Genomic DNA, 16227 nt, shown 5'->3' with positions numbered 1-16227 from the left:
ATCAGTTGCTTCCTCCAAAACCAAGCTTCTATGCTTAAAATCATGATCACAATAAGATATAAATATGTATTTGGAAAGCAATTTTTGACTTATTTTATACTCCATTTTGCTTGGGTTTTGACATTATTTTTAAGGAAGTAAAATATAAATACAATTATAGTTTCTATGAACTCCCTTCTTTTTCCATTTCCCTCTCATTCTCCCAGGTTACACTAACCTGAATGTGATGTTCCTCATTCCCATACATTTTCGTATGTATAAACAGTTTTTTAACAATATTAAAACAATAGCATTAATATAGACCATCAATTTTAGATATTGTTTTGGCATTTTTCCTTGTTGATGCATGTGGCTCTAGCTCACTTTCAATGCTGCCATAAATAAAATTGTCATAATCTGTTGATCCATTTATCTTTTCGTGTGCATTTAAGTTTTTTACAGTTTGCCCTATCACTGCAGTGTTGCAATTAACAACTCTAGAATTCCTATTGTGCATGTATACATGTTTTTCTGGATTGCGTATTTATCTGGAAATGGAACTGCATGCATATAAGATATGTGTGTGCATCTTTTAACTTTTTGGATATTCCTAAATTGCTTTCAAATTAGTCTACTTATAGTCCCTCTTGAAACATAATATTTTTAATTTTGGTTTTGGTTCCTTATACTTTCAGTTCTCTTTCTCTATACATCCTTTTATCTGTTTCTCTTTTTTTCTCTCTTTGACAGTTTCTGTTCTTATTATTCATATCTCCTTAAATTTTAGAATTTGCTGTTATTCTTTTTCTAATTCCTAGACATTTTTGCCTCATTTTTCTTTGTTTTTAATACATTTAGAGCTATAAATTTACTTCTGAATTCTACTTTACTTATATCGCTCTGTTTTCCAATTCCAAATCATATATTTATGTCTATTGTAGACAGTCAAATGTATTTGCAAGTTTTTGGAATCATGGAAACTTTTAAAAAATGTTTTCTGTTTGATTTCTAAATTCATTACATTATTTTCAGGAAATTTGATCTCTATGATATTTCTTGAAATTCATTAGCATTCATTTGTGACTTACTATGTAGTCAAATTTTATTAAATTCTCTATAAACCTCAAAGTTCTTAATTCTGTTCCCAAATCTTTTATATCTCTATTTAATTTATATAACTCTGTAGTTCTATCTTTTTATTTTAAGCCTCTTTGTGTGGTTTGTTCATTTGTTTGTTTCTACTATTTCTTTTATAAGCAGCATAAGAATATATGTAGATGTCTTTAAAAATACAAGATCATCTATGTCTTTTAATAGGCGAGTTTAATCTATTTCTATTTATTGTAATTTGTATTTTGTATTTTCAGTTTAATTTATTTTATCTCTTTCTTCCCTTTTGTCACATTCTATTTCTCTGCTTTAATATTTCTAAATTTATCATGTATACAGCATAGATCATCATATCCTAACTCCTTCTTTATTGTCTATGCTCTTGCTACTGTAGGCTAGATTTTTACTTTTCCATTCAAATGTTAAGATTATTATCATTTATCAATCATAAGTTAGTAATAAATTATTCTATCAACCAAAAAATATATTTTTTAATTTTAATATTTTAAAATATTAAAAATATTTCACTAACATTCTTTTTGGAAGTTTCCAATATTGAGCTTATGCCATCCATTGAACTTTCTATATCCAAGAATATATCTGATTTTCTACTATTTATAGAACTTTTTCAAAAATCCATTTATAATTTTTCATTTGGTCCAAATTATTTAAAATAGTTAAAAGATTTTCTGAATTTCATTATTAATTTTTTGGTCAGTATTTAAATTTCTTATTAATTTAAAATGAAGTTATCTTCTAATTTTTTTATCCTAGTTTCTCTTAGCATTATTTTTTAATGTGTTTTGGAATTTGTCTTACTTTGGGCTGGAAAATACAAAATTATATACTGGGTGCCTTAAATAACAAATATTTACTTCTCTTAATTCTAGAGACTGGAAAGTCCAAGGTCCAGGTCCAGATAGTTATTTTCTTATTATATCCTCTCATGGCCAAGAAGAAAATCATCTCTCTGTGTTTTTTTTTTTTTTTTCTGATAAGGACACAAATACCATTCATAAGGTCGCCACCTTCGAGACCTAATTACCTCCCACATGCCTCCTCTCCCAATATCATTACATTGGTATTGAATGAGGGCTTTAGTACACCATTTAGCAGCAGGGTGGACACAAACATTCAATCCATAGCAGAGTTTAAGTATGTAGAAATTCTTTCTTCCTCTCTCTCTTAACTTCCTCCCTCTTTAGATATCCGAAGGTTACCTCTACTTAATGCAGAACTAGTACTACGATCATGCCCTGGTGCATTCATACAGAATCTTTTATATTCCAGCAGGCAAGTATGTTTAGTTCCTGGTTTGAATCTCCTTCCTTTCTAGGTCCACAGTTGGCTGAATGTGTAACCTCAAGCAGTGGCGTAGGCACTGGGCTCTCTCCTTAGGTTTTACCCTTTCATGAATGGGGGCCGCGTTCACCATTGTCATCAAGGAGTGAACCTAGCTCTCCCCACATTCAGTGGGGCGTTTTTTAACCCACAGCAGGAGGTGAACTACTTTCTGTTTCCAGACCAGATGCCCTTCAGTGGGTTCAGTCTTACTTACTGCCTTTCATTGCCAATCCTCAGAGATGGTTAGTATGTTTTTGAACCCAACTTTACCTTCCTGGTTTTCTGTTTCTCTTTGTTTATCATGACTAAATATTTGAAGAAGAATGGAGCACCCAAAGTATAAGCCCACAGGACCACCCCTGAATGGAAGTCAGCTATTTCATTAAGAGTCCATCCTAAAATCATAATCAAAATATAAATTCAATCCCTTCCCATACTGCCCTCAACAGACCACCAAACATCTATTCGCTCTTCTAGCACTTTAAGTTTTTCTTGATTCTGTAGAAATATCAGGCACTTTAACAATTACAATTTCTTTCCTTCCCTCATTCTTCACCAAGTTCATGTTTATCCTTTGAGGTCATGTCAAATGCCACTTCCACCTTGAAGCTGTCTCTGACGATCGAAGGCAGTCAGCTCCTATAATAACATTATGTTCACTCAGTGTTATTTACTTATGGTCAGTGTAATGGTGCTTTATGTTATCTCCCAAAGCTCTTCATGTGCAGTACTATTTTTAACCTCCTTTTTACAGATGAGGAACTTCAGCTCAGTGTGGTTAACCCACAGATCACACACAACCCGTGGCAAAGCCAAAGCAAGGATCTGGGCCAGTCAGACTCTAAGTCTATTGTTTAACTCTATGTTACTCTGCTTCTTCTGACTTCTATATACCCACAGTGCTTTGCTGTTGCCTCTGGAATAGATATTATAACTCATCTGTTGATTGGTCTCTGTGGTGCACTGTGGTTCATATTTGTGTGTAACCTTTCCCTATCTCACTCATGTACTCAATCACCACCCCTGTCTATTTTGCCCCCTAATATTTACTGAATCTCTCTTCCCTCTCCATCTCCATTATTACTGCCTTAGACAGGTCCTCCTCATTCTCTCCTAAATAATGACTATCACATTCCCGGTCTCCCCATCTATAGTGCAGCACCTGTATCCCCTGTACCCTCCAAATACTTCAACAACCTAAGCAACATACCTATGAACCATTACAACTCTGCTTAAAATGCTTCAGCAACTGGACAAGATTTCAAGATAGAATTGATGCTCTTGAATATGTCACACCCTCAAAATCTAGCACACAGCCCAATATCTAACACATAGTGGGACAAAAAGACTGCATCTTATATTAAGTCTTGCTTTCTATAGTGTTCTTAGTAAGAATGCTGCCTTCCCATGAACCTGGAACAGAGTAGAGATTTGACAAGTATCTAGAAATTCATAGATAGCTTTTACTTGATTACTCAGAGCTACAAAATGCCTCCTGTAGCAAATGACATTAGCAAAGTTTGAGCAACATAAAAGTTTCTCCAAGATATTTCTCACCCCAGATTTTACAGCCTAATGGAAGATCCCCTGACATTGACTGACATTAAACCTGAACCCACATGGAGAGTCGGCCATTGGTATTTCTGTGAAGGTAAAATGGACTTTTGTTGAACAAAAGCTCTACCTAAAACACTCTTGGCTATAAAACCACAGTACCTTTCTCCAGCACCCTGTATCCCCTGTACCCTCCAAATACTGAGAATCTGGAACCCAAGAAACACAGCATGCCTAGGTGAGGCGGCATGGGAACAGAAGTTTTTCAGTGACAGCCCGCAAGCCTCTCCCAGCCCTGCCAGTGTCTGTTCCCCACATGGATCTCATCCCCTTCTCACTTGAAGTCTTTAATGAAAGAAAATATGCCCAACAGTCTCCTGAGTGTTTCAGACTTGTGCTGACACCTTGGCACAGTTATTTCAGCATAGGGTTACGCTCGTTTAACCTAAGAAACAAACAGCCAAATCTTCAGTTCTTTTCAGTTGATTTGAAAAACTAAAGTTTTCACTTCATCTCTGAATATCGCCACCTCCTTGAGGCTCACACCATGAGCACAAGAGATGGAGTTGGGGGCAGAGCAGGTTTCATATGGGCAGAAATCATGCCTGGGCTGTTCACTGCATGTAGTCAGGAAGAGCTCAGGCCATGCGTGTTTTGTGAATAACACATGTCAAGCTTTCTATGATTCAAACACAGGAAGTACCAGGTGAGATGAGTGCCACTCTCTCCCACAAAGGACGTTCCGGACAGCAGCAAGTAGACCAACCTCAGGGGCAGACATCCAGGTGCACTCACAGCCACTGAACTGCTCAGCAGCATGAAAACCGAGCAAGGGGACCGTGATTTCAATGTATAAATATCTGCTTCAGGAAGAACTTCCATTTAGCATCTTATCTTCTGGCAATGGTTAATGGAGGAATTTTATTTAAAAGAATTCTTAAGAAAATGCTACAATCAAGCTTTTATTGGGGATGATTTCAATATTTCTTCTCCACTAGCACCATCTCTGAAAGCAAGAGCATTTAAATGCTTGGGATAAAACAGTAAAAGAAACAATCTGTTTCATTCCCTCTGATCCTCCTTAATCCTTAAATTCAGGCTGTTTTCTGTTCTTAGATAAAATATTGTTACTAAAAGCTAAGACTTTAAAATATTCTAATCAGATTTACTACTAGAGGAAGTAATCATTGATTAATTCATTCATGTGTTTATTTTAATGAAAAACTAACCATAAAACTAAGCAATAGTAATTAGTCTAATTTGTGATCACCATAGTAGGATGCATGGAATGCACATCTGTCTGTTTCAAGGACAACATAAAATGGGCTCTTGGAGATACCTAAGGATTGTACCAAATCTAAAAGTTATGTTGAAGTTTTCCTAAGAAGCTAAATTCTAAAGGTTGATCCATTATTGTTTCTTTTAGGCCACAATCTATAAATTATGTTTTTTGTTTATTCAGCAGTCACCTATTGGGTTATTGCTGGGTGCCAAGAACCAGAGGTTCAGTGGTTGGCAAGCTCTCACAGCTTCCAGTGGAGGGGACAAGATGGCCCTTGGTAAGCTGGATTAAACAAAGGCAAAAGGAGTGAGGCCATTCAGCCAGGAGAGGACAGTCAGGGAAGGATCACGTAAGTGGAACAAGGCAGACTTGAAAGATAAAGAACCCGGGCCAAACAGGATCAGATACAGCAACACAGGTCCGGTTCAGGAAGATCAGCCACAGAGTGGAGGGCAGAACCACTGTGAGAGTGGTAGAGCCGCTCACTGGGGGCCTGTGAGGATACTGGAGAGGAACAGGTATGAAGGCAGAGGGAAGGCGCGAGTGTGGTGTGAAGACAGGGAAATATTTAAGAGAGAGCAGCTACCTCTCTTAGCACCGTAGGTCCCCTGTGCTCCTTCAGCTTTGAAAATTCCACTGTTACCTTTTGATGAGAGAAAATAATGCTATTAGGTAATGAACTACACGGCTCCACAGAAAAGGACCGTGCTACGCACAGTACAATTTCAAATACTTAGAATTTAGTCTTAAATTCCAAGTACCATTGAGCACACCAACCTCAACAACTATCAGGCCAAGAGCAACAAAAGTGCCTTAAAAATACCTTCCTTCCGCTGTGAGATGGGACTCAGCTCGTGTTCACACCCCAGAGCCAAGCAGTGCTACACGTAGAGCTCAGTAAATGTTAGTTTAGTGGAAATGAAGTGTAATTTGGGATGTGATTAGGTCAAATGTGTCAAACCTACCCAAACCCTGTCGCATAAAAATAGGCCTCCAGTGCTACATTTTCTTATGGGAACAAATGACAGCAGAAAATTGAACTAATTTTCGGAATGGAAAGAGAAAGTAGGGTAACCACCGAAAAGCAGCTGGAAGAAATGCTTAAGAGAGAGTCAAGCAGCACCTCCGAGACACTGAGGGCTGGGGAGAGAAATAACAGGAAAGCAGACAGGGAAGGGGAGCCGGGCCGCTGGACTGCTGTGGAGGCTGGCTCATGAAGTGAGAAGGACCCACAAACAGCCAGTCCCCCTTAAGGCCAACAGAAGCAGGCTTCACATTACAGGGTCATGGCTACACTGGGGCCTACACAGATCCCAGCTGCGTCCTCTGGGAATCACATCTGCGGTCTTTATCTCAGTATCTGGTTTTTAAGATATAAGATTTTTTTTTAATATGGAGATTTTTAACTTGTCTGAAGTTGACTAAGTCTCCAGTTCCTTCCCATTACGGTCCTTGAAACAGGACAGAATCAGGGTGGATATTTAAGAATATTTCAATGAATGAGTGAATCTGTTTAAAATGCTTAAATGCTGTCTTAATATCTCAATTTCCATTTTTTTATAAACCCCTGGAAGATTATATTCTTTCAGTGGAAAAACAAAAAGTGAAGCAACATTGTATTACTTTTCCCAAGGATCTGGAATTCCTATCGCTTTCTTTCACTTCTGTGTTCCATATAACACATACACACATGACTACAAGATATATTTATTTCCTTCGAACTTTGGTTACTCTGAACTTGAACCTCCCTATTTTTACATACTTGTAAAATCCATTTGCTTTGACTCTTGAACACAGGACCTTCTTTCAATATCCTGTACATATGCAGGACGTCTCCCTTTACAGCCCCAGTTATTCTCCTAGTTGATCCTCGTACTTATTATCATTGTGATGCTTCTCGTTTCTGAGATCAAAAACTACACATCCATTAATGTCCAAGGGAGCATACCTTTCTCCTTTCATGTTTTGGATGGAAAATTTCCTCCAATACATATATAATTTGTTCTTTCATTTTTAGCTTTCTGTGGTCCTGTCTCCCAAAGCTCTCACCATTTCTCATCACTAACAAGCTTTTCCTCCTTATTTAGAATCCGCACCAGATTTACAGTGTGTTCATTGCCTTCTCTATTTCTGGGATATGAAATTGTCAGCAAGCCAAGCAGAGAATGCATCAGCTTCCCTGCTTTTTAGTAAGAGGTCCCTTCGAGGAGCTGTCCAGTTAACTCAGCCTCTCCGTCACTGTTGCTACCAGCCACCTTGACTTCCTTATCTAATCTGCATCAGGAAACCATTGTTCACTTTCCCCATTTGGCAGGCAGTCTATCCTGCCTTCTTACAAATCACTGCTGATTCTGCTTTTAGCTCTACTCCAAAAACTCGGTCCTGTGCATCCACCACGAGGGCATTCCATTCGCCAAAAGATGCAAACCATAGAGCCCCCCACCATTCCACATCCCTTTCCATTAGAAATGCCCTATTACTAGCGTAAGCTAATTTTCTGTGCCTAAGTTTCTTTATCCAATACAGATAACACATTTGCTCAATTTACTTATCTATCTTAGGCAAATTGAAGGCCATAATATTGTTTTAAAACAAACTCACGATTTCAATGTAATGGTTAACAGATTTTTTTTTCCTGAGAGATTGAACTAGTATCATACTTAGTATAAGAGCACACAGATGATTTTTATTCAGTACAAGGTTGTATTTCTTTCTTTCTTTTCTTTTCTTTTTTTTTTTTTTGGTACATTCTAATTATACATAACAAAGGGATTCACTGTGATGTGTCTGCACATGTACATGACATAATCTGGTCAATTTCAACACAGTTATATTACTTGATCTTCAGCTAGTCAGAGAACTTAAAAGCTTTAGTGATCATAAAAGCCTGGAAACCTAACAAAGGATCATTTAGTCTACTATGTGTTGTGACTAATGAAATGGAGGAAATAAATTGAGAACCAAACTTAAAAATCAAACTTTTCTATTATTTTACTTATTCATTAAACTAACCATATCCAAAGTCCAGTTTTTGCAAATAATACTTACAAGAGCATTGCTGTCAGTAGCCATGTATAATATCAGACTGGTAGAAACAAAATCTAGAAAGAAAAAAAAGCATTTTCAGTTAAGTGTGGGTTTAAAGTGTTCATAAAAACCTATATCTAAGTAGAGGGAAAAAGTTTCTGTTGCAATTTCTGTGAATTTCATAATAAGGGCAATTCATTAAATAGCTACTTATTCAGAACTCAATAAGCCAACTACTTAAAATTGAGTTCACAAAATAAGACAAAGTTTCATCTGCACATTTGTCAGTATTTTTTAAGCCCACAAATAAGACATGATTTAATAGTTAATGTTACTTTTTTCTTTTTCAGAAGTGAAATTATTCTTTTCATAATAAACAATATGGAATTAATTGGCCATTGCTATTATTCAATTTCAAAAATGTAACCAACCCCCTGTCTTAGAAGTCCCAACCTGATACCAAGATGAGCGTTTTGTGATATATTGTACTTTGTAGTGGATTACCTGAAACACAAAACACTCTGTGGTTTTAAGAAAAGCAAATGAAAACAAAAGGAAAAAACTCCTCAGATTTTTCAGACTTTGACAAGCAAGAAACTTGTCAAAGATCCACAAGCCACTGAAACTCTCCCAAAAGCAGAGACCATTTTTACTTCTTTCCAGTGACACCACAAATACATACCCTGCTCCATTTCTCATACCAATGGTCCCCTATTTTTGAAGAATGTAAAAAATGACATATTTATATTCCACAGACGTGAATAAGGCATTTATTTGCAAAATGCAAAGGAGAAAACAAAAGCTAGTAAATTAAATTACTTAATTTACAACTTATTTATTTTTGAAAAACCACTAATACCTAAATTTTAAAAACCACATCATCAGCTGTAAGCATCTGAAAATGTCTGTAATAAGCATTTAATATGTAAGAATCACAATATAGAGAGAGTTCTTACACACCAGTAAGAAAATAATAAGCAAACTAACAGAAGAATAAGAGCAGGAAAATTCAAAAACAAAACCACAACTAATACTTAACCATTAGTAGTAAAACAAATACAAAATTAAGCAACATGATTCTATTTTTAATATTCAAGATGGCAAAAAAAAATAAGTGATAGAAGCCAAGTTCAGAGGAGATTGAGGCATGTTGGAAAGAATATTCTCGTGTTTTGGGATGTCAACATATTTCAGCCTTACTGGAGGGCAATTTAAGTTTATAACATTGACTATGACAACTGTAATCAATAGTCACTAAGCTAATTCTTCACTGGGTGCCATGAACTGTGCTAAACATAACCAGACCAAACGTGCAAGGAGTTTTGCAACATGTGGTTAATTTAAAAAGTAGTTTAAAAATACATACAGAGTGATCCTATCCATTTTGTGTAATAAAAATACAGCTTTACACACACACATTCATACACCAATGCACTGGGAGAAAACGAAAGTCTGAACATATTTCTAGAAAAATATCTATAGTAATTATCTATGGGAATTGAAATAACCAGAAAATTATCATTATTATTTTGGGGGAAATACCAGAGATTGGACTCAGGGGCACTTGACCACCGAGCCACACCCCAAGCCCTATTTTGTATTTTATTTAGAGATAGAGTCTCACTGAGTTGCTTAGTGCCTCACTTTTGCTGAGGCTGGCTTTGAACGCGTGATTCTCCAGCCTCAGCCTTCCAAGCTGCTAGTAGTACAGGCATGTGCCACCATGCCCAGCAATAAATTATCTTTATTCCCCTATGTATTTATTTTCTACAATAAGCTGTTATTTGTTTTTGTTTTGGTTTTGGTGTCAATTTTTAAAAATGTGTTTTATTATGAAATACAGTATGTTCTCAAATGTAACATGCATTGGAGCATTTTTTTTTCCGTGTCCTCATACATGTACTTTGGATAATGATCACATTCGACCAACATTAATTACCCCCTGCCCACTCCCTTTCCCTCCCATCCCTCTGCCCTATCTAGAGTTTGTCTGTTCCTCCCATGCTCCCCCTCCCTATCCCACTATGAATCAGCCTCCTTATAGTAAAGAAAACATTCGGCATTAGTTTTGGGGGGGGATTGGCTAACTTCACTTAGCCAATTCTTCTTTCACTCCATTCATTTACCTGAAAATGCCATGATTTTATTCTCTTTTATTGCTGAGTAAAATTCCATTGTGTATATACCACCTTTTTTTATCCATTCATCTATTGAAGGGCATCTAGGTTGGTTCCATAATTTAGCTATCGTGAATTGTGCTGATAAGCTGTTATTTGTAAAACAAAATATGCAGGTAGAACTACACAAATATTTTATTGACTCTACAGTAAAGAATTGAGAGAGACAAAAAAAAGAATTGAGAGAATATATCATAAGCAAAAGCTAGCTTGAATTCCGTAGCACTTTTTCTAGGTAAAGAAGGAGATACATTGTAGATTATTGGTAGACATTTTGGATTGAACCAGACTGAACTTAAATCTCAGTTTGGCATGATATATATGATATGTTATGTTGGCAAGGAACTGATATCGGAGGCCTAAGGACACCTATCCATGAAACGGGGATAAGGCAAGAGGGAGCTTCCCTCTGACCCAGAGTAATGCTGCTTCAATGACCACCTGACTGTGCATCTGCAATGATCACTGATATTGAGACATACACCAAAATCATGAAGATCTGTGACAAGGGAGCCTCAGTGCCATCTGCCTATGACTCCCCTCCAGCCCTTTCTTGGATTGTTTGTGTGTCCATCTCCCTATCTCCCTGACCTACCTGCATTTTTAACAATTTCTGCATGTATTTCTCTTATTCTCAGAACGCTGTGCATGCTTTTCCTCTGCAGTTCTGCCCAAGATGGCATATAACATCCAGTCTTCCAATCCTCTGATTAAATGTCAGTCAAGAAAACTTTCCCTGAACCTTGTGAGATGGATCTCCTTTTATCCATGCTCAGGGCACCCTACCTTTTATTCATAGAGGTTCCTGTCACTGCAAGGAATGATTAACTGTGCATTTGGTTCTTTACTCTCTGGCTTCCCACTGTAATATAACGTAACATAACATACCTGTGTCTTATCTTGTTCACATTTCCTGCTACATCCCCACTCTGTGTACACAAGATGATTCAATAGATATTTTTTGAGTAAGTGAAGTAAATGGTCAAACAACACAATCACTAAACTATAATATTCCATAAAGGGAGCCTATAAATGCTGAATTTTTGTTTTCTGGAATATTACCATCATGGATAGTCCATCAAAATTTCCCTTCCCGATCTGCAGGGTGTGGAAATGAAAGCATGTTGATACCACACTGCCTTCTGTCAAAGAGTAAATGAGCTATCACTGGCATGGGGAGAGCTGAATGTGGACACCTAGGAACAGACGTGCCTTTACATATGCTATCTTTGAGTATCTACTTATTGACTTTGGGGCTTTGGTACTCTATCCTTTGAAGTAGTTGACATATATGAAATCTAAAATTTCACCAAATGATTCAGAGATCCTTTGGGGCAGAAGAATCACCAAATAACCCAAGTTCAACTCTTGCTTCTCCTCTTTCATATTGGACACATGCTCTGAGGGAAATGGAAGTAAACTAGTGGTCATGAAGAACATTTGATTGTTGTTTGGACAATGAGAACTGGCTCAGCTAATCCAGTTATAAGGCATATGGTATCCATATGTTGGTAAGTTAAATAAGTACTTCCAAGGCTTTGATGAAAATATATTTGTAAAGCACAAAATAAAAGCTATTAATGAAAAGATAATAGGTCTATTTTGAAAGTAGTTATTTTTTCAATCTTCCCAACCTTTATGAGAATATGAGTCTAAGTAAGATAAATGCCTATAAAGAGCTAAAGAATTAAAGAAAGACAGAAGAGTTGTTTGATACGCTTAATAAATAATTTTGTATTACCAGAAATTTGAAAATGAATAAGAGCCTAATGAGAGTGTGAGGAAACACCTTTTTAAATCAAAAAGACTTCTAATTCTTTACTTTCAAAAAATTAAAGAAAATCCTATTTGAATTGTTGGTTATTAAAGGAAATAGTTTAGATGCATGACCTTGTGTTATTTTTCATGTAATCAAAAGAAGTTTGAAAACTGCTACATCCCAACAGATTTACTTTCATAAAAACTATTTCTAGTTCCTTATATAACAAAAACCAGCAAAAGGATTGCAATTCGTTTTGAACTCCCATTCTAGCAATAACTAATAGTCATCCATGGATGTGCTCCATAATTAGGAAGAAAGTCTCATCTATGCCATTAAATAATGCATTTTAAATAAAAATATTTATCTCTTAAATTGAATATTCTCGGTCAAAATGTGTAGCATGTTTGTGTTAAGTTATGTAACAGTAATAATTATAACAACTCACTCAAAGGGAAATGAGTTTACTTGAAAAATTATGTCACCAAAAACTGTTATAATTATATATTTCAATTTAAATATGTATTATTTAATTTAGCATATGTGTATGGTAAAATTATCAATAGAATGTTTCCATGCATAAAAATTTTATACAATGCAATTAAAATCCTAGTGATAGTGGAATAAAAATTTAAGTTCCAGGACAAAAGAGAACAATGTAAAATTTACAAGTCCTAAAGTGATTACTTAAAAAAAATGATGAAACTTTTCAAATCTCTGTGGTGTTTATATGGTACAAGTAAACTTCAGGATTTACATTGTGCCTGAAGCCACATCTTTATCAACTACACGTATATTGAAAACCTTAGGTGACAGTTAAAGTATAAGAGGGCACATAGAGCTTCCAGGCTATTTTATGGGTATACAACCAAGAAATACGTTTTAAAGCTACTGGACTAAAGCACATAGATTAGAGACCAACAGATTTAAGTCTGAATTCCAACTCAGCCACTTGTTAAATGTGGAAACTTATGAGAATTACTTACTTTCTCTGAAATGTCTTGTCTGTTAAACAGAAATAATAATAACCAGCACATAGGGTTTTTGTGAAAACTAAATGAAGTATCCCACAGAAAACATCCAGGGCACAGTACACGCTTGATAACTGGTAACAGTTACCTCGAATGGAAGCAATTGCCTCAAAATAGCTTTGTTATACAAAACTATTCATCCTAATGGAAATAGTACAACTGAGGGCTTTGAGCAAGAATAAAAACAGGTTTCATCAAATAAAATAGTTCTCACTCTTCGAGTCTGATTCAACTCCCTAGCTGGCTCTTCCAGCAACATTTTTTGGTGTCTTGTTTTATTAGAGTTTATGGGAATTATTTTCTCAATCATATTTATTATATATATATTGAGGGGGTACCAGTGATTGAACTTAGAAGCACTCAACCACTGAGCCACATCCCCAGCCTATTTTTGCATTTTATTTAGAGACAGGGTCTCACTGAGCTGCTTAGCACCTTGCTGTTACTGAGGCTAACTTTGAACTCTGAGATCCTCCTGCCTCTCTAGTCACTGGGATTATAGGCATGTGCCCCCAGGCCTGGTAATAATTATCTTTTTAAAAGAACAATTCCTTAATACACAGCAGCATGAGGCATAGATGAATCAATGGAGTCATTTGTAGTTTCAAGGTTTGTGAAATGAAATTCAAACCATTTCCGACATATCTGCAACCAAACAGCAGAGAACATATTTAATTATCAAATGAATGATGAAGTTAACTGTAAAGAGATCTTTTTTCATCTATACTAATGAAGAATCATTCCACTTTGTTTTAGGCAGAAAATACATGCTTCTTAAACCAAGTACAATTTTAGGAATTTTTTGGTAAGTTAAGTCAGAAATATTGATTTTGGTCCTAATCCTTTTAAAACCAGAAAACAAAACAAGAACATCACGTGCAACAAATCCTCTATTGACAAAGAAGGCTAGTACAACTGGTATTGTTTCAGAAGTAAGAAAAATAATTTCTTTAAAGAAATGTATAGGTTCAACTGATCTAAAAGCAACTGTTCTGGTCACTCCCTATTGGACATATTCTCTGGAATGATGTAGCACCATAACACACTGCCTAACGTTATGAAAGATTTTTTTTAAGACTATAGTGATTTATATATGATTTTCCAATTGAAATAAAATAGGGGGTTTATTCTCTTTTGTCCAGAGCCTTAAGTAAAAACAACTTAATTCTGAACTAAAATTTTAAATCTCACAGATTAATTCTTAACTTGCTTATCCTCTAAATTTACAATAGCGTTAACAAGATATTATCTGAGCAGCAAGAAAGCCGAAACAATGTGCATTAGATTACAGCCAAAGAGGAAACAGGAAACATTGGTCATCCTTGGGACAGAAGTCTGGGTCATAAAAAAGCATTTTGTATGGCAGCTAATGGGTACACTTAGCTGGGCAATAGGAGCTATTCATAAGCAAGCATCTGCTGCTAAATCATAGTCCATTGCAACAATGTCATGGGAAGCAGAAGAGAAAATTCATCTTGGCTAAAAGCAAAGGACATGAAATAATCCATTCGTTTTGCCAATTAGCAGGGGATTTGTCTTGTCGGGGCAGAGTAGGAGAGAAGGAAGAAAATGCAAGATGACCTCTCCTTTGTGGGAGCACAATGATGGATGGTTTGGGGGTTGTGACTTTCTCCAGAGAATTTCTGAAGGCAAAAATGATCCTACCCAAATTATTTCAAGCTTTTTTTTTAATACAAGCTCTAACATTCTGGTTTCAGACCACTTTTTCCAGTTGCTTCAGAAAATTATCTTCCCTATTATCTTTTCCTCTGATTTGCTGCATTTCTTTCCTGCTCTCCTCTTCCACAATGAATTGACAGATGGTTTTAAGAACCATAATTTTTTTTTAAACAGAAAAACTGTGATTCTTAAAATTACTTTATTTTCCACACATTAAAATCCTGGAATAAATCATCTGAGGAGATTGGCAGGCCCTTCCTTCCTTCTCCTCCATGCATTCCCACCAAAGCTGTCAGTCCTGACAACCAAGGCTCAGACACACGAAATCCACAAATCTGAAGGAAATAAAAGCCCTCTTTCAGTCAGTGTCAATCTTTGCTCCCAGCTAACATTTTACCATAGTAACAACCAGATGGTAAACTGCAAGAGAGCTCAGTCTGCCTCTTTATCCCCTGGAAGAACCAACCAGACACAAATGGCTATTGGCCTTGCCTCTCTGGGAGGCATGAAGCTCCTCTAAGTTGCTCAGCCACAGATGTTTGTTACCCTGCTGCAGACTTCCAGATCCCAGAGCTTATAAGATTGTGCTCTGTACCCATAGCACACACTTAGGTTGGAGCAAGGGGACCTGCTACAGGCTGCATGCACCCCAGCAGATGCTTCTCCAAGCACCCTGGTGCAAACTTCCCAGATCCTGGCCTGGGAAGACACACTCTCTTCACCACACAGGGGGTCAACCAGTAATCCAAAGAACACTGAGACTCATTCTCATGGGGTTGGTTTTATCCCATGATTGTCTTAAATTCCATGGCATCGGCTGGTGAATAATGGTTCCTGTTGGCCCTCCAAAATGGGACTGGCAAACTGACTTTCTGTGACTCAATTTTTTTATAAGGAAGGGGCCCCACAAAACTTATTCACACTCACACAAACACATATACACATACACCCACACCTATATGCAAACAAGGGGAAGCCTTGGTTCACCAATGCAAATAAAACCTGTTGTTACACCTGTCTCCTCCTACACTCGATTCAGACCCAAGGAACTTCTGGGAGCCAGTTATTTTAAAATCCAAACTTAGTGTTTAGGTCCAATTTTAAGGGATTTGTGATGAAAACCCAGGCAGTGTCCTGAAATTATTGATTTGTAGGAGTTCTTTATATATTCTTACATCATGTAAGGAATGGGGTACAAAGTCACAGGAGGCGTTGGCAGACTGTAGGAAAGGTATCAGTTATTAGGCCCATTCCATTTGGCCCCATATGCATAAGAAATCTGGC

At 36.6% G+C, this 16227-nt stretch overlaps 1 protein-coding gene across 6 annotated transcripts in view; it reads right to left on the bottom strand.

Annotated features, from left to right (window-relative positions):
• Ipcef1 (interaction protein for cytohesin exchange factors 1) overlaps positions 1 to 16227 on the bottom strand; it is a 145002-nt gene that overhangs the window by 71144 nt on the left and 57631 nt on the right. For all 6 annotated transcript variants that reach the window (XM_078018856.1, XM_078018855.1, XM_005321385.5 and 3 more), the window contains one exon: positions 8318 to 8370. In XM_078018856.1, the coding sequence (XP_077874982.1) occupies positions 8318 to 8370 (53 nt within the window). The remainder of the gene's footprint in view (positions 1 to 8317; positions 8371 to 16227) is intronic.

Source organism: Ictidomys tridecemlineatus, chromosome 8 (genome assembly GCF_052094955.1).
Source record: "Ictidomys tridecemlineatus isolate mIctTri1 chromosome 8, mIctTri1.hap1, whole genome shotgun sequence".
In the NCBI taxonomy this organism is placed as follows: domain Eukaryota; kingdom Metazoa; phylum Chordata; class Mammalia; order Rodentia; family Sciuridae; genus Ictidomys; species Ictidomys tridecemlineatus.
Note: the sequence above shows the minus strand (reverse complement) of the source record. Positions and strands in the feature narration are given on the sequence as shown.